At 38.3% G+C, this 25,572-nt stretch overlaps 2 protein-coding genes across 3 annotated transcripts in view; one reads left to right on the plus strand and one right to left on the minus strand.

Annotated features, from left to right (window-relative positions):
• The window catches only part of Itpr (Inositol 1,4,5,-trisphosphate receptor), a 266,291-nt gene that overhangs the window by 157,761 nt on the left and 82,958 nt on the right, over positions 1-25,572 (plus strand). Inside the window, exons 33-36 of the mRNA XM_071662011.1 lie at positions 2,960-3,050; positions 9,648-9,710; positions 15,321-15,435; positions 19,103-19,242. Coding sequence (XP_071518112.1) covers positions 2,960-3,050; positions 9,648-9,710; positions 15,321-15,435; positions 19,103-19,242 — 409 coding nt within the window. The remainder of the gene's footprint in view (positions 1-2,959; positions 3,051-9,647; positions 9,711-15,320; positions 15,436-19,102; positions 19,243-25,572) is intronic.
• The window catches only part of LOC139748689 (prolyl endopeptidase), a 245,071-nt gene that overhangs the window by 92,872 nt on the left and 126,627 nt on the right, over positions 1-25,572 (minus strand). The window lies entirely within an intron of this gene.

Consider the following 25,572-nt stretch of genomic DNA (forward strand, 5'->3'; position numbering starts at 1 on the left):
CAGGAAAAGACAACAAAGGCCCCATTCGCTCACACTCAATCTCCAGCTGTCATGCAATAATGCCCGAAACCACAGCTCCCTTTCCACATCCAGGCCCCACAGAACTTTCCATGGTTTACCCCAGACACTTCACATGCCTTGATTCAATCCATTGACAGCACGTCGACCCCAGTATACCACATCGATCCAATTCACTCTATTCCTTGCCCGCCTTTCACCTTCCTGCATTTTCAGGCCCCGATCACTCAAAATCTTTTTCACTCCATCCTTCCACTTCCAATTTGGTCTCTCACTTCTCTTCGTTCCCTCCACCTCTGACACATATGTCCTCTTTGTCAATGTTTTATTATACTTAATCACTGTTTCCCACTTCAGTGAGGTAGCGCCAGGAAACATGAAGAATGGCTTACCCACTCACACGCACATATACATACATAAACGCCCATACACACACATATACATATGTAAATGCCCAGACATGAACATATATATATACATATACATATCAACATACATATACATACACATACAGACATACATATCTATACATGTACATATTCATTCTTTCTTGCCTTCATCCATTCCTGCTACTACTCCACCACACCGGAAATAGCATCACTACCCCCTCTTTTATACCTTCTCTCTCTTTTGAGCTGAACGCTGACTTCAACTGATCACTTAACATCTTGTATATTCTCAAGGGGTCTGAACAATGTTTTTATCCCATTTCAAAAGATCCACCCTTGGATTTCTTGTTCTTTTCCACTCATCCATCTGTTTCTCTGCTGCCTATGCCTAACTGGAACTCCCTGAAGGGGGTGGCCATGGCTATAGTCTACGTAACCAATGAACTCCAGTGCTGCTTCTTGGCCTTTAGTGCCTCATTCTTAACAGGTCACTGGCTGAAGGCAAGTCTTGTGTAGTGTTTGCTGAGGCTTCTACGTAATGCTCTTACTTCTACCTAATTCTCCTGCCTTATGTTCCTACCCACTGCTTCTACATTATGTTTTGACAACACTCTCCCGTCTGAATGTTCCTGTCTACTACTTCTGTCTATTGCACCTAACATTTTGCCAAAAAGGCAGGGCGAGTGTGTAGTGCTGTGCAGGAAATGTAGTTACAAAGAATTAGCTGTGTGAATTAGGTGGTGTCAAGTGTTATGTGTGTATGACAAGGAGAGATTGTGCGTTTGTGGACAGAATGACGGTAGTCCACATAATATTTTTTGTGTTGTGTATTACTTTCTTTATATCTAGTCCCAGTTCTCTGTGATGAGATTCCATTATTTCTTTGTCAGTACTACGTTTTTCATCATGATCTTGTCTAATTCCTAATTGTTAATCTTTTCTTGTATGTTCAGTCTCTTCTGTTTATCTTTTGTTTTCTGTCTTTTAGCATCACCCAAATTACACAATATTTCTTTTTAACTGATATTGATCCAATAAGTTTTTGTGGGATTGTGAAGTAGGAGGTATTTCAATAATTTTCAGAATAGATAGAAATAGTAAGGTTGGTGGTCTGTTCAGAGAGGATAGAGTATTTATATGTTTTGTTTCAGTACTGTGCAGACATGGCTCAAGGAAAGAAGAAATTAAGTAGAGAATTCTTTAAGGGTGGAACCTGATTGGATCCATGGCGAGGATTGTTAAAAGGAAAAATATGAACAAACACATACAGGGGTTGACGTGTTGTCAGCAGTTGGTCTGAGCAAAAGCATGTGAAGCATTCATACCAAACCTTAGAAAGGTCTGTAGGGCTTGGTTGTGGATAAAGGGCTGTGTTTTTGGTGCATTGCACATAACAACTAGAGAAAGGATGCAAATGAATGAGGTCTATTCTTCATCTGTTCCTGGTACAACCTCCCTAATGTGGGAAATGGCACCAAACATTTGTAGCAAAAAGAAAAATGTTGAAAAAGGACTAAGAAACTGCAGTTAGCTGACCTTAATGTAAGGATGTGAAAAATGGTTTTGGGATAGAGCACTTAGTTCCAGAATTGAGGCTGCTTAAATTAAGTAGTTAAAGGGTGCTTGCAATGTAAGCAGATGTAATGAAGTAAGGATTACTGAAGTTCATAGGATATGTCATATGTCAGAGATAGGGAAAGAAATGGGGTGTAGTTTCATAGAGTAGATTTAGTGAATTATCTTGGAATAGTTTGGTTATGTGGAGTGAGTGCCTGATGCTTGTTCAGAAAGGCAGCTTGGAAACTTATCTGCTGTGGCTACCCCCACCAGGAGAGAAGTCCCAGCGAGGCTTTGGAGACATGGATAGACAGATGGCATTGAGCATGGGTATCAATGGCATCTTTAGATACAGTTATTAAGATTGCATCCTATACTGCATCAGTATCTAAAGTCTCTTTTGATGTCTGTGGAAACTTGGAGTCATGTTGCATAAAGTTTATCTTTTATTATGTATCATATGTACAGTTTTTCACTTTGTATACCTGTATGCACTTTTCCTTTCAGACCTTTTCCTGTTTTTAAGAAATTGACTTCCTTTAGCACTCTTTGTAGGTTTGTTATGTTATCCTTTATTCCTTAATGGGTATGAAACACAAGGACTCTTATTCTATGACCCACCTTCTCTGTTCTTGTATTCAGTTCAACTTTAGTCCTGCCAGACATAAACAGAAATGTAGGTAAAAATGAGATGAATTTTGTAAAGTAGGTAATGGCAACCGTAAATTATATTGAGAAAGGAAGCTACTTTTTAACTTCTATAGGAGTGGGTAAGAGTAATCCACTGTGTATTGCTGATATATTCACCTTGCACAGACTTGGTAATGTCAGTGCTTATTTCATTTTACCATTATTTGTGCATTGCTTATTTTGCTAACTTGATTTATATGTGTGATGGCAGATACATATTTTGATGCTGCACAAACTCCTTGAAACCATTGTGCATTTTGGCTATATTTTTTATTCAAATTGTGAATATTGTTTACCTCTGACAGAGCACTGGAGAACTATGTGATCAACTCACTCATGACAATCATCACAACTTTCTTCAACAGTCCATTCTCAGATCAGAGTCAAACTATCCAGGTAAGATTTTTAAAATCCTGGGAGATATATTTATTTCCATGATATTGATACTTGTTAAAAGAATCATTATGTGTATAAAGATAGGTAACTAGAACTATTTTGAACTGAGTATGTATAAAGCCTCCTATGACATGGTTCACTCATAATGGAAAAATATGAAGATTTAATCTTATAGAGTTCCTTACAGTATTTTATGAACTTGATGCCTATGCATAGATTTCATTGAAATGTGTATTATGTGCTGAATGGAGGAGTTAAGGAAACCATGCTCGACAACACTCAGGCTGAGATTCAGTTTAACAAAGTTACCAGTGGATCAAACAGACATTAGCATTAACTTCAACCGTAATACGACCTGGCCTCAGGGAGCTGGTCAGAATCCAGCACTCTAACTGCCTGCTTTACTTTCGTCACCATATTTACTGTTGACTGTGCAAACAGTTAAAATCAATCATTTATTCCACGTTAGGGCTGTGTGCAGCACCTTTCAATATGGCTATCATCTTTCAGACTTGTCTTGCCACAGCACCTGCCAGCATGTGCATTTGTGTGCATGATCTTCTCTCTCTCTCTCTTTTTTCTCTCACTCTCTCTCTCAAATTGGACTTAGCAGTGTTATGATTAGAATATGTGCCAAATTGATGTAGGGTAGGCAAAGAGAAAGTTATCGAAAGTGGTTTGGTGAAAAAAGAAGAGGTTGTGAAAGAGTTGCATGAGATGAAGTATGGCACGTGTACGCTCACCACCATCAAGCATTTCTTTGAAATATTCAACATCTTGTAAACTTTTGTTACAATCATTCTCCAAGACTTGTGTATTATACATCCACTCTGTACACTCACATTTTTCCGACTGTTGTTAACCTTCCAAAAGAGCATTTTGTGCTCTTGAATTCTGGTTCATTTTTCTTCCAAGTTTCTCCCTTGTGTTTTTTATTAGCCCACTAGTGAGCTGTGATCACTTTAAGTTCATCATTTGTCATATTTCATCAGTCTAGTTTGTAAGTTTTCTCATTTTGATAATCTTTTCAAAAACCACTGGGTTAGGTGAACTGAAATTTCACAGAAATGAGCTACAGATAGCACCTTATCAAGTTCCCACATTTTATGCTAAATCCAGCATTTAAGTTGGCCACCATAAGGCAAAATGGTCTCTTATATGGTGAAATTTCAAAAATCCTTTAGGAAAGCAATAGGTAGTTTAAACCAAAACTTTACAGAAATGAATAATTGCTGGTCTTATGTCCAGTTTTTTAATTTTGTGCTTATCTGACCTCCAGCATCATCTACATGCCATGTTGGCCATGGCCAGGTTAGCAACATAGGCTCACTTGAACCTTATATTTGATATGTAACATCCTTTTAACTCTTCCATTCAAGACTTTATGTTGTTCACTCTTTGCCCTCCATTCAGCATTTTTTTCTGGCAGATTTAGTTTCTTCTAAACATATTTCTTATTCTTCCACCAACTTCCTCAAAGTTAGGGTCTATTACAGTAGGAGTAGATGTAATGAGAAAGAAAGAGAAAGATATTACAAAGGAGGAAGTAAGAGGAGCACAGTAAGTCTTGTAAAGATTGGAAAAGCTGGGGATATAGATGGTGTGATGAGTGAGATGAGTCACAGGTCAAGAATCCAGGCTTTGGAAATGGACTGTTTGAGAGAAGCATTTTTTTTATGATTAAATAGAATGAAGAAAGAAGTGAGGCTATGTATGAGAGTTTTGATATGGCAGAAATGAATTGTGTAGTGATAGAGTGGGTGAAACATAATATTCTGAGGTGGTTTGGATGCATTTAAAGAATACAAGATGGGGAGTTTACAAGAAGAGTGTATGATAGTACTGTTAAAGGGTTTTGGTTTGAGAGGAAGACCACCTGTGACATGAGGATATAGTGTGAAAAAACACTGGATGGAAATGTTGGAAGAGTGCATGGAATGGTATATGCAAGGGAGGCATGTAAGGACTTTTGCTGTGGCCATCCCTTTAGTTGAACATCCCAGAAAGACTGAGCATCAGAGTTATAGGTAGTTAGATATGTTATTGTTAGATAGTTTTTTTGAAGGGTAGTGGGGCCTGGTTGTGGATAGGGAGCTGTGGTTTTGGTGCATTGCACATGACAGCTAGAGTATGGATGTGAGTGAGTTTGGCCTCTACCTGTTTCTGGCACTACCTCAGTAACATGGGAAACAGCAAACAATTATGTGAAAAAGAATTACTTCAGATAATTAAATGTAATTCTGTAAATTTCATTGAATGCATTAAGAGTCATGTGCAGATTGAAATATGATGGACAGGGATGATATCAAAGCTTGCATGAAAGGTAAATCTCATAACATGAATAGCTTCTCTCACTATTTTAGCTTTCATTTCCTGGGCTGTTTTTTCTGCTGATTTTCAGCATTTGGCATTTGCTTTATATATCAGTGGTTCTCTTGAATTACAAGATTTTTACTTGTAACAGCGGCAAATTGGACTTAGCAGTGTTATGATTAGAATATGTGCCAAATTGATGTAGGGTAGGCAAAGAGAAAGTTATCGAAAGTGGTTTGGTGAAAAAAGAAGAGGTTGTGAAAGAGTTGCATGAGATGAAGTATGGCAAAGATGCTGGAGTTGGTGGAATTGCAGTTGAATTTCTTAAGAAATAGGGTGATTGTGTTGGTGATTGGTTATTTGGGATTTTCAGTGTATATATAGCTTATGGTGTGGTGCCTGGGTATTTGCAGAGTGCCTGTATAGTACCATTGTTGGAAGGAAAGGAGGACAAAATGTGAATGCTCAGTTTACATAGGTGCAATTTTGTTGAGTGTACCTGGTAAGTTGTATAGGAGAGTGGTTGTTGAGAGGATCGTGGCATGCAGAGGGCTTTAAATTGGGGAGGAACAATGTGGCATGAGGGCTTTTAGTAGATGTATGGATCAAGTTTTACTCTGAAGAATGTGCACGAGAAATATTTAGAGAAACACAGTGACCTGTATATGGTGTTTGTTGATCTGGAGAAAGCATTTGATACAGGTGATAGAAATGCTCTGTGGAAGTTGTTGCAAGCACACAGTGTAGGAAGTAAAGTATTGAAGAGTTTTTATCAAGAGAGTAAGGCATGCACGCAGGTAGGTAGAGAGGAGAGCGAGTGGTTTCACTTGAGGATGGGTTGGCATTAGGGATGTATGGTTTCACCATGGCTGTGTACTTTGTTTATGGAAGGGGTAGTGAAGGAGGTGAATGCATCGGTCTAGGAGGGAGGATCAGGTATGCAATCTGTTGGGGTGGGGTTATGGGAAATTGAGTCATTTATTGCTTGTTGATGACATATTTGGATGAGAAACTATAGAGGCAGGTGTCTATCTATCTGTCTGTCTACCTGTCTGTCTGTCTATCTATATATCTTAATCTCTGATGCCTGTTCCCACCTGGAAATCCCTCAAGTGGATGGCCACAGCAATAAAGTCAATATAACAAGTGAACTCCAGTGCTGTTGTCTGATTATGGGAAAACATGTGGAAGGAGAAAGCAAAGAAAATGTGAATAATGAAAGTTTAAACAACAAAAAGGAACGGGTATTTAGAGTATGACTTTGAATTGAAAGAACTTAGAGGAAGTGGAGTGTTTTAGATACCTTAGGTATGGCAGCAAATAGGACCATTGGAGCTAAAGTGAGCCAAAGGGTTGGTAAGGGGACAAAGGTTGTTTGTGAAAAGAAAGGTCTCTGTCTTTAAGAGCAAAGATGGGTATATTTTATGGTAAAGTAGTCTTGTTGGTGCTATATGAATGTGAGGTGCTTATCTATCTATATATCTGTATCTCTAATTCTCGATCCCTTCAGAAACTCCTTTAAGGGGATGGCCATGACAGAAGTCACCATAACTGGTGAACTCCAGTGCCACTTCTTAGTCTTTTTGTTACAGTCTTTTTGTGTCTCACCCTGAACAGACCACTGACAAAGGGAAACTCTAACACAGTGTGTCTAGAGGTATCTACCTAATGTTCCTATCAAATTACTTCTGAATGTTCCAACCTACTATTTCTGCATAATGTTCACACTAAAATGGTCTTACTTACTACTTCTACCTATGCTCCTGTCTAGTGTTCACCTTCTGTCTGTTGTTCCTACCATATTGCTCATCCCAGGAAAATCTGGAGTTACAAAGAATGCATTCTGTGAGTTAAGTGGGTGTCAGGTGTTTATGTGACCAGGAGAGATTATGTGTTTGTGGAGAGAATGCCAGCAGTCTGTGTGTGGGTGAGGCAGAAAGAAAAGACAGCTTACTAGGTCATATTAGTGCAACTTAAGAACCACTGAAGTGTTGGCTCACTGCGCAGCCATCACTGACCCTCCTAATGTCCAGGTGTGGGCTTTAGGTAAAATTATAAAGAAGAGGATGAATGTAATTAAAGAGTTGAATAAGCTATCATTATTTATATATGCACTGTATACGTACGTACATAGCACATACAACCATACACTGACACTGATATTTTCACCTTTCACTCAGCCTTCCTTTCAACCATTATCAATAACCATATACCTAGTTTCTAAATCCTGTTTTTCTCTTACCTCCACTTATTTTCAGAAGGCCAACAGATTTATGTTAACTTATGTCCTTAAGGAGCTGCCTGCCACCTTGCATTCAGTATGGGAAGGGCTGATATGTATCCTAATGATGGAAATTTTATTGTAATGAAAGAATGCCATATTGATCGGTAATCACAATTGGTTGTCACTCCATTCACATCTTTCTTAGTTACCAAGTTCAAAGAAATTGCAATTGATTTTTTCTCAGTAAATTACTTTGGTATGTGTGTAAAACTTACTTTTTTCTTTTTTCTGAACATTGTCATGTACATCAAGATGATGGTAGTATTTTGATAAGAGTTAATGGAGTTCTTAAACTAATTTATGTGAAGTGCTTCAATTTTGTGATGTCTGAGAATTTTTTGAATTTGTGTCTGCTTATCCCTGTATCTGTTTGTTGGTGTTCCTTTGTCTGTATTCCATTTATGTCATTTCCCAAATACTGAATGGAGTTCCATGCACAATTACTGTATGTCTCAGATGAAGTCACCGTATAGTTATTATTGAGAATTTGATATATCAGAGTTTGTGTAGAAGCACTCAAAAAAACATTTGCCAGAACGATTAGTGTGCAAGTTTATCATATGTAGTGACATTCATAAAAGATAGGATGTTTATTTCACCTAAGAAAAGGCTTCACTTATTAGTTAACCCTGAGCTATCAGAAACACTTCTTACCACTGTTGATTTGACGGTAGATATGTTTTATGTTAATTTTTTAATCTTTGGAGTATTTAAGAACATAATAATGATAACAGCATTAACAACAACAACAACAACAACAACAACAACAACAACAACAACAACAACAACAAATAGTAAATTCTGGAGAGTTAATGTTTAATTCTGCCATTAAACAATTTCAAAAGTTCTCCTGCTGATGGGTTATTTACTTTGACATCCTTGTAGACACAATTTTTATTTTATATCAAGAGTAGCTTAGTCAGACTCATTTCCTCACGGAAGCACCAGTGTGGGAAGAATTTCTCCTCCTCCATTTTCTTTTGAATAATTGTCTTTAGCCACAAGCAAGCAGCATCCCCACTTAGTTGCCTGCTTTCTATTTTACACACTTTTCTACAACGCAAAGATTCCTGTTTCAGTTTCCTTTTACTTTCTCTAGTCCCATATACTTTCACTTTGTTTATACTTTTGCTTTATTTTCTGAAGTATTTATCTTTATTTTCTTGTATTTTTGAATTTCCTGTAGTGTAGGCAGTTGGTGAGTACTATACTTAAACAGTAGTATAACTAAGGTGCAGGTACCTTTCACTATTGTTACCGTCATTCCTACTGGGTCCTTGATAGTGACTGTTTAGTGATTAATATCTTAAGTGTATGGGAAAGATTCTCCATGTTACATCTTACTTTTGATATAGGAAATTGCGCGTGGCCGCTTCAGTGGCTGTGTAAACATTTAGTAGCAGCACAACTGGCAAAACTTAAATGCAGAACTATTCATCTGATTCTTTGAACATTTCATTTAAGTTGCATAATTATATTTGTGAACTGTATTGGTTTGTAGTTACAGATATGTCTGGAAGAGATGCTGCTTGTGCCATCTTGTTTTGAATGTGGGAAATGGCATGTGGGATACAAATCAAATGGTTATATTCTTCATTTGATACTTTTTGGTATAATTATTTGAAAGCTTTATGTAACTTTACTGTTAAACCAGCCAAACTTTATTCTATTATCTTTGAAATGGAGATTTTTTCCAGTGCATTAGCAAGCATGTTACTATTAACAGGAAATAGAGTAAGCTGTGAAACCCTGATATTCTCTGTGAATTAATCAGTCACTTTCAGGTACAGGTTTATGTATTCAGTAACTTAGAACTAAGCCTGGTTTTTGTACCCACTGCTTTATGTCCAAAATTAGAGACAGATGAATTTAAATTCAAGTTGATGAAAAAGAATAGCAAATAATGCCTCTGTACTGGACTTCTGAAATACTCCACAGGATTTGGCTCATTGGTGGATTGGTTAATTTTCATTGCATGCATGCACTTTACCTGCTTACAGAAATACCTGGACGAGGCTCGCGACTTCTGGGGACAGCCTTATGTTCAACAGTACAATTCAGAAGTATGCATGCCCATCATGACACTCTTATCTGTCTGCCAGCTGTTCATTTTACAGGCTTGCTGTTTATATTTATGTTGCTGCTTCACTCTGTATCTGTGCAGGTATTTTAGTACTGATTAGCCATGATATTAGTTGTGCAATTTGCTTTTGTTTCATATGGAATAATGTTTCTTATGTGTATGCTCTGTGCATGTGGCCCTCTTTATTTTTACTTTTAGTGCTGCTTGTTTATTGTGCATTATTATTAAGATTTACTTAGATTACACATGAATAAAATAACCTGTTGATTAATCATTTAGAATTACATGAAGAACTTCATAGTGCTAGTGATATGTAAATATTATGTGGTCTTATTCGAGAAAATTAGAATAACTTTTTGTAATTTGTAAAGCTGAATTGAAATTTGAATTAACCATAGATAAAATGTTGTCAGTGCAGTGGATTGCCGTTTATTTCAAGAAAATGAGAAATCATGAATAGTGTTTGATCGTTACGCATGTCTTACTCATAAGCTCTCTGTATCCCACTTAACTTTAAATAAGATTTTTCAAGAACAATTGTAAATCAAATTAAAATTTATAGTGGGTTTTTGGAAGAGTGTTCCTTTAAAAGAAATATTTTAGGAGTAGCTTGCAGATCAAGATTACATGAGGAATCGAGAGGAACACTAGAATGCATATGCATTTAAATTATTCATGTAATGATTGTTATTACAAAAATTGTAAACAATTATGAAAGTATGTAAAGATGTGTGAAGGTAAGAGATTTACTGTGAATGTAAATGAAAGTTATCTGGTTCTATATCAGAGGAAATCTAACATCAAGATGCCTGTAAATATTATGATAGTGGTAATTGTATGTTAATACATTTTTTGTGAATCATTATAGATTATCAGTATGCTAAATAGCCACAGTTATTACGGCTTTAGTTGCCTACTGGTTTTAAGGTTTATCTTATAAAGACCTGCTTGAATTTCAAGTTTACCACAGGGGTTGATTTAGTATAGTTTGAGTAAAGTTGATTTTGATACTGTGTTGTAGGCTTGATGATGATTTAAGAATTATTATGGTGTGAAGCACATCATGCAGTTTTCAGTAATACAAAACCAATTTACCTTGATATTGCTGGTAGCAGTTTCTTAATGGTTGTTTGTTGAGGTGCTGGTATTACTGTTGTAATTTTGCATGGATTTAAGCAGTAGAAAGATTATCTGTTGGACTTCTTACCCTTATTTTATCTTATTTAGGTGAACTACATGCAGATGATTCATGAGTTTAAACCGGAGTCACCATGATATTTTAGAGTGTAGTTAAGATTTTTGTGAAGATGGGTAAAAATGCCATGATTTTTTTGTAAAGAAATGATTGATATCAGTTATGCATGATCATCTTTGCTTAATATGATTAGTGGCATTGTTTGTATGAGTTTGTCAATATGTAGATTCATTGTGAGTACCAGTGTAAATGATAAGCTGGTTATCATTACTCAGAAATGTCACCTAAACGTAGCAAATAAGGGATTTTGTGTTTGTGGTTGCATTGTGTACAGCATAAGGATTAGTAAGAGCTGTCCATAGGAAAATGATAAAGAAAACATACATGAAAGACGTACATGAAAATTATGAAATGTTGTTCAATCCCTACAGTTCAGTAGAAGAGCATTCAAATATTATCATTGTATAGCAGAAAGAGCTTCATGTAAGTAAATGGCTCTCCACTGTTAGTTCCTGGTAAGGAGTTATCGATTAATAATTTGATATACATAGAAAGACATGTAAATTGCTTTGTTTAACTTGAAAACTTTAGATGTGTTCACTATGTTTTATATGCAGTTTCTGTAAATTATTTAACATGCTTGCCCATGCTGACTAGTTATAACATGAAGTAGAAAAAACAATATAGTAGTTGTTTAAGTTCCTCATTTATTGCTTTTCACATTAGGAGGAAAGAATAATGCACAGTTTGACAGTGAAAGAGGCAGACAGACAAAAGTTTGTAAGAGTAAAGTGGGAGAAATAGAGAATGAGTGAATTATTGATTGAAAAAGAATAGGAGAGAAGAGAGTGGCTAGGAAGGAGGGAAGGATGAAAAATGGGAGAGTAAATGTAAGTTGAGGTTAGATTTGTTTGAGATTACTTGTATGTGCTTATAGGGAGGGCATAATTTTTCTCTGGGTGCTCAATTTTTAAACCTCTCATTTCAGTCAGGCAGTTTCTTGAGCTTTTTAATGTTTCTCATTCCCTTTACTTGCTCTTTTTCCTTCAAACTTTTGGAATTTATCCACTTCTCCATTACTGTTCAAGTATTGCTTTGCGTCTTTTTGACTCTTGCCCATTTTCTTTTATCCTCTGATCAAACAGTTTCATACTACTTCAATCAACTGTTCAGTGTTAGAATTTGAGCCCAGGTGGGCCAAACCTGGGGCAGGCCTGTGTATTACTCATAGTCGGTAATGCTAATCACTACACCATGGAAACCCATAAAAGAAGCATTTCTAATTTTGGCCTGATTTTCACTTTATAGATTTTGCTGGACATTTCCTTATCCTTGTACCTAAACATGATTCTAATAATTGTTTTCTGATGAATTATATCCTGCATTATTTTCCTGAGTTGGAGTGTTGGCAACAGATTAGTTGTTTTGTCAGTTGTGAAGTCCCTCTCAAATACTGATTTTTATAGCTCATTTTACCAGTGTCTTCTTTCAGTATATCCCATCCTCATCACTTTGTGTCTACAGTGGTTGAATTTTGTCATCCATGTATTAGACTAGCTTTGGAATTTGTGTAGGTCCCCGTGTAGGTTCATGCAGACTTCATTCATTACTTCTGTCATAATATAAGCATCAATTACAAGCATATTTAGGTATGAGTCCAGTCTTTGAGGCAAGTCATTTACATAGATTATGAAGAGCAGTGTTCTAAGGACTGAGTTCTTTGGCATGCCAGTGGTAACCCCCAACCCATTTCAAGAATACTCCCCTGACATGTATCATTTTTTCCCATCCACTCAGGCAATTTTCTTTCCATCACAGTATTTATCCCCTTATTGCTACTTGAAGTTGCAGCTGCTTTACCAGATTCCTTGTATAGTATAGTGTTAAATGCTTTTAAGCAGTTCCAGAACACACCATCTGCTTATCCTTCTCTTTTATCTAAAATGGAGCTCACCCTCTTGTAGAAGGCTAAGAGATCCTCTTTCTGAATCCATGTCATCTCTCATTTAGGTTGTTTCTTCCCTCATAGTCATCCTTTAGTCTTCTGATTATCTTTCCAATATTTTTATCAGAAAGACTGCACTTTTTCAGCATTGTTTTCTATCTGACACAAAATTTTCCCTCTTTGACTCCTTTGGGATTGCATCCACCTCTGGCAACATCATGAACAATATTTAAGAAAATGTATGAAGTTTATATGCATTTTTCTTTTCTGCACATGGAGAAACTTCAAGAGCATGATCCTACTTGGGTCAAGGTCCTTTAGTAGTCTGCCTATCCGTTTATATCTCTGATGCCCATTACCTTTGGAAACTCCCTCAAGGGGGGTGGGCACAGAAAAAGTCTCTATGACATGTGAACTCCAGTGCCATTTCTTAGCCATTAGAGTGCAGTGTTTCAAAAGGCTTGCACCTAATGTTCTTATTGAAATTTTTTACCTAATGGTCCAATCCAGTACTTTTACCTAATGCTCCTGCATATTGTTCTTACCTACTGCTACTACCCAATGTTTTTACCTAATGCTCCTGCCTAATGTTCGTATCTACTGCTTCTGTCTATTGCTTCTACTATTTTGCTAAAGGGCAGGACTAGCGCATAGCATTTACTGCTTGAAAATCTAGAGTTATGAAGAATGAGTTGTGTGAGTTGAAGTGTTGTTATGTGTGACAAGGAGAGATTGTATGTTTGTGGACAGAATGCCAGTAGTTCACCTTTGGGTGAGGCAGAAAGAAAAGACAGCTACCTGGGTCAGAGGAGTGCAACTTGACAACCACAAGTGCTGGCTAACTATGGAGCCATCACTACCCTTCTTGATACCCTGGCGGGTACTACTGGAATTATACCTCCCTGGTCAGTGGCCACCAACCAACTACTTCGTACATACTAGTCTGCTTATGTTTTTTTGTAGCAATTTCAGTGCTTTCCAAGACTTCCTTCCCACTCCATTTTGATATTGTTCAGGACTTGAAAACACTTTTGCACTTGTCAGTCAGTTCCTTGGATATCTATCTATACCTTGTTCTTTACTGCTCTTCCCTCTGAATCCCTCAGCCTGATTATCTGCAGCATTATTACTTCAAATGAATTTAAGAAAAAATTTGGTTCATATCATATCTTGTCGCGGGAGACAGCGACAAAGTATAAAAAAAAAAAAAAAAAAAAATCTTTCAAAGTTTCTCTGCTCCTTCTCCCTTATTTTGTTGTACTCATTCCTAGCTGTCTTGTGATGTTCAAAAGTTGGCTAGTCATTGTGCTGCCTATATCTCCTCCACAGTATGTTCCTAACCTCTTTCTTTTTGACATCTTTAATTATCATAAATCTATCTTGTTAACTTTCCTTTCCTGTATGCATTGAAATTACCATGTTCTGACTCCTGTATTGTTGAATTCTCAAAACATACCATAGAAATTATTCATGTTACGACTGTGGCCAGAACAAGGATTCATTTTATGAATATGACCATAACAATGATTTATGGCTATTGAATTTGATGGCCAGTTCATGTTCTCAAAGAAATTGTTTAGCTTTGTGTACTTTTCATGATCCTATCTCTCAGTTTGTGGAAGCATGTATATTTACCAGTTTGCATTGTAAGGGTAGGGAGTATTACACTCTTGGGGCCCCATCTCTAGACCATTGTCATACAGTTTCCTGAATTTTATGCTGTCTGCATTAACCATATCATCAGTTATTTTATTCCATTCATCCACAGCTCTTATACTTCAAAAGTACATCCTCACATCTTTTTTGAGGATCGTTTTGCATGATTTCATGATATATCTTTTGGTGATTCTGTCCCTACATCTTTCAAAGAATTGTCTGTTGTCAACATCACTGGTATGTTTCCAAGATTAAAGGATGTGATCAGGTTACCTCTCACTCTTCTCTTTTCCAAGTTAGGCTGATTTAAAACCTCTAGCCGTTCCCTGTTGATTCTTGTCAAGTCTTTGTTGGTTTTTTCTGGACATACTGTATGAGCTCTTTGTGGTTCTTAAAGTGTGGTGACCAAACGTGAGAAGTATATCCTAGTTTTGGCCTTATGTATGATGTGAAGAGCTTGCTGATTAGTTCTAATACATGAACCTGAATACTATTCTTATGTTTGCCAACAGACAGTATGTGTGTGTGTGTGTGTATTTCTGTGTGTCTGTTTGTCTCTTTTCCCTGTGTTTCCTTTTTTCTTTGTTTACATATTAGTAATAGGTAGTTATGTAACATTGATATGATTTAAGAAAATAAATTTTAAGTTGTTTAGTATGTTTCAGATACATGAATTTTGAATTTTATGCTGTTTGATTAAACATGATTTGTAGCTGCTTCACTGCTAGCAGTCATAAAATCAGCCTTCTTGATCTCATTGGTTTCTTGGATTTTTTTTTTTTTTTTTTACCCAGACACGCCAGCCAGTATTTGTGCAGCTCCTCCATGCTGTTTACAGGGTCAGCCAAGCAGTTATGGGTCACCAGAGAGTTAATGTGGAGAACTGCATTAAGACTCTCACTGAAGTTGGTTAGTAATCTGTAGTATTCTTCATCATCTTTTAATTGATTTTTGGAAATTGGACGTGATAAGGAGAAAAGAACTCAAAATAAAGTAGCAATGATCCTTGAATAGGAAACATTTATGGAGATTTCAAGATCCATGTAGAGGTATTAGTGTTATCTGTTTTATAATAAAAGATATTAATTGGTGTACCTGTGGTCAAAAAGATTTAAGATAAGTAGTGATGAAATTGGAGATTAAGAGGCTAAACTGTCAAATAGGTGTGATACAATGTTTTCACCTTGTAAAATGTGTGAAAATTGTTGTGACTGACTGCCTTGAAGTATGTTTGACTTTATATTAACTATGCTTCTAAAGTTTGGTGATTGTGATGATGCATGTATGTCCCTTTTACTTTTGTGAGATTGTCACATACAATGTTACATTATTATAGGGAAGGGTTGCATATCAGCTGTTATGTAATGCCAAAGATTGCTTACCTTTTTTTTTTTTATTTACTTAAGTGAATGCATACCATCATTAATGCTTATAATCTTAAGCATAACCCATTCCATGGGATGCAACGATTATTCCTGACTTTCCTTAAGGAAGTGAGATTTTGTTTAAGTCATTCTCATATCCCAAGGCTCCAGTCATGAGCATAAGTTATAAGGAAGAAATAGAAAGAAGGGCAAGGGAGACAGAAGTAAAGGAATGATTAGGAAAAATGGGTCAAGTTTTAATCAAAGGTCAGTTGGGAGAGTTGATTTGTGGATTGCTTAACCTTTGACTGTTTAGACTAAATATGTAAAGAAAGAGTAGCTTCAGAGGTTAAGACAGTACTTCACACATATGTGAATCATTCCTTTGTATTTATTTTATTTATTTATATTTATTTATTTTGCTTTGTCGCTGTCTCCCGCGTTTGCGAGGTAGTGCAAGGAAACAGACGAAAGAAATGGCCCAACCCACCCCCATACACGTGTATATACATACACGTCCACACACGCAAATATACATACCTATACATCTCAATGTACACATATATATACACACACACAGACACATACATATATACCCATGCACACAATTCACACTGTCTGCCTTTATTCATTCCCATCACCACCTCGCCACACATGGAATACCATCCTCCTCCCCCCTCATGTGTGCGAGGTAGCGCTAGGAAAAGACAACAAAGGCCCCATTCGTTCACACTCAGTTTCTAGCTGTCATGTAATAATGCCCGAAACCACAGCTACCTTTCCACATCCAGGCCCCACACAACTTTCTATGGTTTACCCCAGATGCTTCACTGGCCCTGATTCAATCCACTGACAGCACGTCAACCCCAGTATACCACATCGATCCAATTCACTCTATTCCTTGCCCGCCTTTCACCCTCCTGCATGTTCAGGCCCCGATCACTCAAAATCTTTGTATATTGGGAATAATTTGTCAAAGGTGAAAAAACTCTGGCATCTGGACAGTACTCCCAGTTCTCCAGAGATTTTTTTTTTTTTTTTTTTTTTTTTCCCGCTGTCTCCCGCGTTTGCGAGGTAGCGCAAGGAAACAGATGAAAGAAATGGCCCAACCCACCCCCATACACATGTATATACATACACGTCCACACATGCAAATATACATACCTACACAGCTTTCCATGGTTTACCCCAGATGCTTCACATGCCCTGATTCAATCCACTGACAGCACGTCAACCCCGGTATACCACATCTCTCCAATTCACTCTATTCCCTGCCCTCCTTTCACCCTCCTGCATGTTCAGGCCCCGATCACACAAAATCTTTTTCACTCCATCTTTCCACCTCCAATTTGGTCTCCCACTTCTCCTCGTTCCCTCCACCTCCGACACATATATCCTCTTGGTCAATCTTTCCTCACTCATTCTCTCCATGTGCCCAAACTATTTCAAAACACCCTCTTCTGCTCTCTCAACCACGCTCTTTTTATTTCCACACATCTCTCTTACCCTTACGTTACTTACTCGATCAAACCACCTCACACCACACATTGTCCTCAAACATCTCATTTCCAGCACATCCATCCTCCTGCACACAACTCTATCCATAGCCCATGCCTCGCAACCATACAACATTGTTGGAACCACTGTTCCTTCAAACACCCATTTTTGCTTTCCGAGATAATGTTCTCGACTTCCACACATTCTTCAAGGCTCCCAGGATTTTCGCCCCCTCCCCCACCCTATGATCCACTTCCGCTTTCATGTTTCCATCCGCTGCCAGATCCACTCCCAGATTTCTAAAACACTTTACTATCTCCAGAGATAGTCATATTATTTTTGTAATGTAGGCTTTTTGAGATATAATAGTTTCAGAATGATATAAGCCATATTTAGTACATTGACTAGTTTAATTGTGTTGCCGTCAAAGGAGATGGGAGGAGTTTTGAGGAATTTTAGACAGAAACATCAAGAATATGGATTATGGCATTGAATGTAACTAAGTTTTATTTGCCTATATGTCTATCTATCTATATTTCTTATGCCTGTTCCCAACTGGAACTCCACAAGGGGATGGCCACAACAATAGAGTTTCCATAACTAGTGAACTTCAGTGCTGCTTCTTAGCCTTTAGTGCCCCACACTTAACAGGACATTGGCAGAGGGCAACTCTAATGCAGAGTTTGCAGAGGTTCCCACCTAATGTTCTTATTGACTACTCCCTAATGCTCGAGCCTAATGTTTCTACCTAATGCTCCCACCTAAATGTACTTACCAACTACTTCTGTCTGTTGCTCCTACCATTTTGCCAAAGGCAAGGCTAGCGCGTTGAGCTTGCCACAGGAAAATCAAAGAGTTATGAAGAATGAGCTGTGTGAGTTGAGTGTTAGTAAGTGTTATGTATGACAAGGAGACATTGGATGTTTGTAGACAGAATGCTTGTAGGCCATATATTGGTGAAGCAGGATGAAAAGATAGCTATCTCGGTCATAGTAGTGCAGCTTGACGATGACTAAAGTGCTGGCTTAATACATGACAGTCACTAACCCTCCCAATACCCAGATGATTAGTACTGGTAATATACCTCCCTGGTCATTGGCTGCTTATGAACTAATACCTACATATAGATAGAATACATTAATGGAGAATATTAATGGTATATTTATGTACAACTTGTTTATTGTATTTTTCTTACTGTCTTGAAGTAAAGTACTTCATCATTACAGGAGGGATACCTGTGATAGAATCTGCAATTTCTGGTTGAAAGTACAGTAATGCACAAAACAAACCTTGGGTAACACCTTTTCATAATTCATGACAATGGTTTTGACAGGGTTAAATGTTGAGTACAGTATTGAGATGGTATGCTTCTGCTGAGAAATGTTGTGTTGAATGTAAGAAAGATTGTATGTGAGTGAAGTGGATTTGGAATGTTGAAAAGTAACATCAACAGTGAGGTGATAATGCAAGTGATTTTTTTTAAGAAGGGTCATTATGCAGACATGTGCAAATATGTTTAAAGACCATGTTTTTTTTTGAGGAGACTCTTACTATAACCTGGACAGGTGAATAGTTCAAAAGACTTTTAAGAGACAGAAATATAAGCCTCCTTAAACTGATGAATTATTTGTGTTATTGTGTATGTTACGTATAAAGATAGTAAATGCAAGGAAGGTAATTGAAGCTTTCCTATTGACAGTAGATATATTTTACAGCTCGCAAACATAACATATCCATCCCAGTTGACTTGGAGGCTCAAGTGGTAAGCATGTCTCAGCGCACCACTAGTATCATGACACGCACAGCCTCGAAGTGGAGTAATCGAGCCACACGACGTGATGCCTCATCCTCTTCTGTAAGTTTTGAAATCAGTGTTTTTAATCACCCACACTGGCAGACATTATTCTTGGTTAACACACAGTCAGGTTATTATTGGAGTCAGTAAGGTGATTCTGAGGTTGGAATGTTTAAGGTTTGTAAAGCTAAGGGCTGAGGCACGTAGGAAATAAACTTTTTTTTTTTTTTTTGCTTTGTCGCTGTCTCCCGCGTTTGCGAGGTAGCGCAAGGAAACAGACGAAAGAAATGGCCCAACCCACTCCCATACACATGTATATACATACATCCACACACGCAAAATATACATACCTACACAGCTTTCCATGGTTTACCCCAGACGCTTCACATGCCCCGATTTGATCCACTGACAGCACGTCAACCCCGGTATACCACATCTCTCCAATTCACTCTATTCCTTGCCCTCCTTTCACCCTCCTGCATGTTCAGGCCCCGATCACACAAAATCTTTTTCACTCCATCTTTCCACCTCCGATTTGGTCTCCCTCTTCTCCTCGTTCCCTCCACCTCCGACACATATATCCTCTTGGTCAATCTTTCCTCACTCATTCTCTCCATGTGCCCAAACCATTTCAAAACACCCTCTTCTGCTCTCTCAACCACGCTCTTTTTATTTCCACACATCTCTCTTACCCTTACGTTACTTACTCGATCAAACCACCTCACACCACACATTGTCCTCAAACATCTCATTTCCAGCACATCCATCCTCCTGCGCACAACTCTATCCATAGCCCACGCCTCGCAACCATACAACATTGTTGGAACCACTATTCCTTCAAACATACTCATTTTTGCTTTCCGAGATAATGTTCTCGACTTCCACACATTCTTCAAGGCTCCCAGAATTTTCGCCCCCTCCCCCACCCTATGATCCACTTCCGCTTCCATGGTTCCATCCGCTGCCAGATCCACTCCCAGATATCTAAAACACTTTACTATCTCCAGAGATAGTCATATTATTTTTGTAATGTAGGCTTTTTGAGATATAATAGTTTCAGAATGATATAAGCCATATTTAGTACATTGACTAGTTTAATTGTGTTGCCGTCAAAGGAGATGGGAGGAGTTTTGAGGAATTTTAAACAGAAACATCAAGAATATGGATTATGGCATTGAATGTAACTAAGTTTTATTTGCCTATATGTCTATCTATCTATATTTCTTATGCCTGTTCCCAACTGGAACTCCACAAGGGGATGGCCACAACAATAGAGTTTCCATAACTAGTGAACTTCAGTGCTGCTTCTTAGCCTTTAGTGCCCCACACTTAACAGGACATTGGCAGAGGGCAACTCTAATGCAGAGTTTGCAGAGGTTCCCACCTAATGTTCTTATTGACTACTCCCTAATGCTCCAGCCTAATGTTTCTACCTAATGCTCCCACCTAAATGTACTTACCAACTACTTCTGTCTGTTGCTCCTACCATTTTGCCAAAGGCAAGGCTAGCGCGTTGAGCTTGCCACAGGAAAATCAAAGAGTTATGAAGAATGAGCTGTGTGAGTTGAGTGTTAGTAAGTGTTATGTATGACAAGGAGACATTGGATGTTTGTAGACAGAATGCTTGTAGGCCATATATTGGTGAAGCAGGATGAAAAGATAGCTATCTCGGTCATAGTAGTGCAGCTTGACGATGACTAAAGTGCTGGCTTAATACATGACAGTCACTAACCCTCCCAATACCCAGATGATTAGTACTGGTAATATACCTCCCTGGTCATTGGCTGCTTACGAACTAATACCTACATATAGATAGAATACATTAATGGAGAATATTAATGGTATATTTATGTACAACTTGTTTATTGTATTTTTCTTACTGTCTTGAAGTAAAGTACTTCATCATTACAGGAGGGATACCTGTGATAGAATCTGCAATTTCTGGTTGAAAGTACAGTAATGCACAAAACAAACCTTGGGTAACACCTTTTCATAATTCATGACAATGGTTTTGACAGGGTTAAATGTTGAGTACAGTTTTGAGATGGTATGCTTCTGCTGAGAAATGTTGTGTTGAATGTAAGAAAGATTGTATGTGAGTGAAGTGGATTTGGAATGTTGAAAAGTAACATCAACAGTGAGGTGATAATGCAAGTGATTTTTTTTAAGAAGGGTCATTATGCAGACATGTGCAAATATGTTTAAAGACCATGTTTTTTTTTGAGGAGACTCTTACTATAACCTGGACAGGTGAATAGTTCAAAAGACTTTTAAGAGACAGAAATATAAGCCTCCTTAAACTGATGAATTATTTGTGTTATTGTGTATGTTACGTATAAAGATAGTAAATGCAAGGAAGGTAATTGAAGCTTTCCTATTGACAGTAGATATATTTTACAGCTCGCAAACATAACATATCCATCCCAGTTGACTTGGAGGCTCAAGTGGTAAGCATGTCTCAGCGCACCACTAGTATCATGACACGCACAGCCTCGAAGTGGAGTAATCGAGCCACACGACGTGATGCCTCATCCTCTTCTGTAAGTTTTGAAATCAGTGTTTTTAATCACCCACACTGGCAGACATTATTCTTGGTTAACACACAGTCAGGTTATTATTGGAGTCAGTAAGGTGATTCTGAGGTTGGAATGTTTAAGGTTTGTAAAGCTAAGGGCTGAGGCACGTAGGAAATAAACTTTTTTTTTTTTTTTTTTTTTTTGCTTTGTCGCTGTCTCCCGCGTTTGCGAGGTAGCGCAAGGAAACAGACGAAAGAAATGGCCCAACCCACCCCCATACACATGTATATACATACACGTCCACACATGCAAATATACATACCTACACAGCTTTCCATGGTTTACCCCAGATGCTTCACATGCCCTGATTCAATCCACTGACAGCACGTCAACCCCGGTATACCACATCGATCCAATTCACTCTATTCCTTGCCCTCCTTTCACCCTCCTGCATGTTCAGGCCCCGATCACTCAAAATCTTTGTATATTGGGAATAATTTGTCAAAGGTGAAAAAACTCTGGCATCTGGACAGTACTCCCAGTTCTCCAGAGATTTTTTTTTTTTTTTGCTTTGTCGCTGTCTCCCGCGTTTGCGAGGTAGCGCAAGGAAACAGACGAAAGAAATGGCCCAACCCACCCCCATACACATGTATATACATACACGTCCACACATGCAAATATACATACCTACACAGCTTTCCATGGTTTACCCCAGATGCTTCACATGCCCTGATTCAATCCACTGACAGCACGTCAACCCCAGTATACCACATCGATCCAATTCACTCTATTCCTTGCCCTCCTTTCACCCTCCTGCATGTTCAGGCCCCGATCACACAAAATCTTTTTCACTCCATCTTTCCACCTCCAATTTGGTCTCCCACTTCTCCTCGTTCCCTCCACCTCCGACACATATATCCTCTTGGTCAATCTTTCCTCACTCATTCTCTCCATGTGCCCAAACCATTTCAAAACACCCTCTTCTGCTCTCTCAACCACGCTCTTTTTATTTCCACACATCTCTCTTACCCTTACGTTACTTACTCGATCAAACCACCTCACACCACACATTGTCCTCAAACATCTCATTTCCAGCACATCCATCCTCCTGCACACAACTCTATCCATAGCCCATGCCTCGCAACCATACAACATTGTTGGAACCACTATTCCTTCAAACATACTCATTTTTGCTTTCCGAGATAATGTTCTCGACTTCCACACATTCTTCAAGGCTCCCAGAATTTTCGCCCCCTCCCCCACCCTATGATCCACTTCCGCTTCCATGGTTCCATCCGCTGCCAGATCCACTCCCAGATTTCTAAAACACTTTACTATCTCCAGAGATAGTCATATTATTTTTGTAATGTAGGCTTTTTGAGATATAATAGTTTCAGAATGATATAAGCCATATTTAGTACATTGACTAGTTTAATTGTGTTGCCGTCAAAGGAGATGGGAGGAGTTTTGAGGAATTTTAGACAGAAACATCAAGAATATGGATTATGGCATTGAATGTAACTAAGTTTTATTTGCCTATATGTCTATCTATCTATATTTCTTATGCCTGTTCCCAACTGGAACTCCACAAGGGGATGGCCACAACAATAGAGTTTCCATAACTAGTGAACTTCAGTGCTGCTTCTTAGCCTTTAGTGCCCCACACTTAACAGGACATTGGCAGAGGGCAACTCTAATGCAGAGTTTGCAGAGGTTCCCACCTAATGTTCTTATTGACTACTCCCTAATGCTCCAGCCTAATGTTTCTACCTAATGCTCCCACCTAAATGTACTTACCAACTACTTCTGTCTGTTGCTCCTACCATTTTGCCAAAGGCAAGGCTAGCGCGTTGAGCTTGCCACAGGAAAATCAAAGAGTTATGAAGAATGAGCTGTGTGAGTTGAGTGTTAGTAAGTGTTATGTATGACAAGGAGACATTGGATGTTTGTAGACAGAATGCTTGTAGGCCATATATTGGTGAAGCAGGATGAAAAGATAGCTATCTCGGTCATAGTAGTGCAGCTTGACGATGACTAAAGTGCTGGCTTAATACATGACAGTCACTAACCCTCCCAATACCCAGATGATTAGTACTGGTAATATACCTCCCTGGTCATTGGCTGCTTACGAACTAATACCTACATATAGATAGAATACATTAATGGAGAATATTAATGGTATATTTATGTACAACTTGTTTATTGTATTTTTCTTACTGTCTTGAAGTAAAGTACTTCATCATTACAGGAGGGATACCTGTGATAGAATCTGCAATTTCTGGTTGAAAGTACAGTAATGCACAAAACAAACCTTGGGTAACACCTTTTCATAATTCATGACAATGGTTTTGACAGGGTTAAATGTTGAGTACAGTTTTGAGATGGTATGCTTCTGCTGAGAAATGTTGTGTTGAATGTAAGAAAGATTGTATGTGAGTGAAGTGGATTTGGAATGTTGAAAAGTAACATCAACAGTGAGGTGATAATGCAAGTGATTTTTTTTAAGAAGGGTCATTATGCAGACATGTGCAAATATGTTTAAAGACCATGTTTTTTTTTGAGGAGACTCTTACTATAACCTGGACAGGTGAATAGTTCAAAAGACTTTTAAGAGACAGAAATATAAGCCTCCTTAAACTGATGAATTATTTGTGTTATTGTGTATGTTACGTATAAAGATAGTAAATGCAAGGAAGGTAATTGAAGCTTTCCTATTGACAGTAGATATATTTTACAGCTCGCAAACATAACATATCCATCCCAGTTGACTTGGAGGCTCAAGTGGTAAGCATGTCTCAGCGCACCACTAGTATCATGACACGCACAGCCTCGAAGTGGAGTAATCGAGCCACACGACGTGATGCCTCATCCTCTTCTGTAAGTTTTGAAATCAGTGTTTTTAATCACCCACACTGGCAGACATTATTCTTGGTTAACACACAGTCAGGTTATTATTGGAGTCAGTAAGGTGATTCTGAGGTTGGAATGTTTAAGGTTTGTAAAGCTAAGGGCTGAGGCACGTAGGAAATAAACTTTTTTTTTTTTTTTTTTTTTTTCCCGCTGTCTCCCGCGTTTGCGAGGTAGCGCAAGGAAACAGATGAAAGAAATGGCCCAACCCACCCCCATACACATGTATATACATACACGTCCACACATGCAAATATACATACCTACACAGCTTTCCATGGTTTACCCCAGATGCTTCACATGCCCTGATTCAATCCACTGACAGCACGTCAACCCCGGTATACCACATCTCTCCAATTCACTCTATTCCCTGCCCTCCTTTCACCCTCCTGCATGTTCAGGCCCCGATCACACAAAATCTTTTTCACTCCATCTTTCCACCTCCAATTTGGTCTCCCACTTCTCCTCGTTCCCTCCACCTCCGACACATATATCCTCTTGGTCAATCTTTCCTCACTCATTCTCTCCATGTGCCCAAACTATTTCAAAACACCCTCTTCTGCTCTCTCAACCACGCTCTTTTTATTTCCACACATCTCTCTTACCCTTACGTTACTTACTCGATCAAACCACCTCACACCACACATTGTCCTCAAACATCTCATTTCCAGCACATCCATCCTCCTGCACACAACTCTATCCATAGCCCATGCCTCGCAACCATACAACATTGTTGGAACCACTGTTCCTTCAAACACCCATTTTTGCTTTCCGAGATAATGTTCTCGACTTCCACACATTCTTCAAGGCTCCCAGGATTTTCGCCCCCTCCCCCACCCTATGATCCACTTCCGCTTTCATGTTTCCATCCGCTGCCAGATCCACTCCCAGATTTCTAAAACACTTTACTATCTCCAGAGATAGTCATATTATTTTTGTAATGTAGGCTTTTTGAGATATAATAGTT

Source organism: Panulirus ornatus, chromosome 5 (assembly GCF_036320965.1).
Source record: "Panulirus ornatus isolate Po-2019 chromosome 5, ASM3632096v1, whole genome shotgun sequence".
Lineage (NCBI taxonomy): Eukaryota > Metazoa > Arthropoda > Malacostraca > Decapoda > Palinuridae > Panulirus > Panulirus ornatus.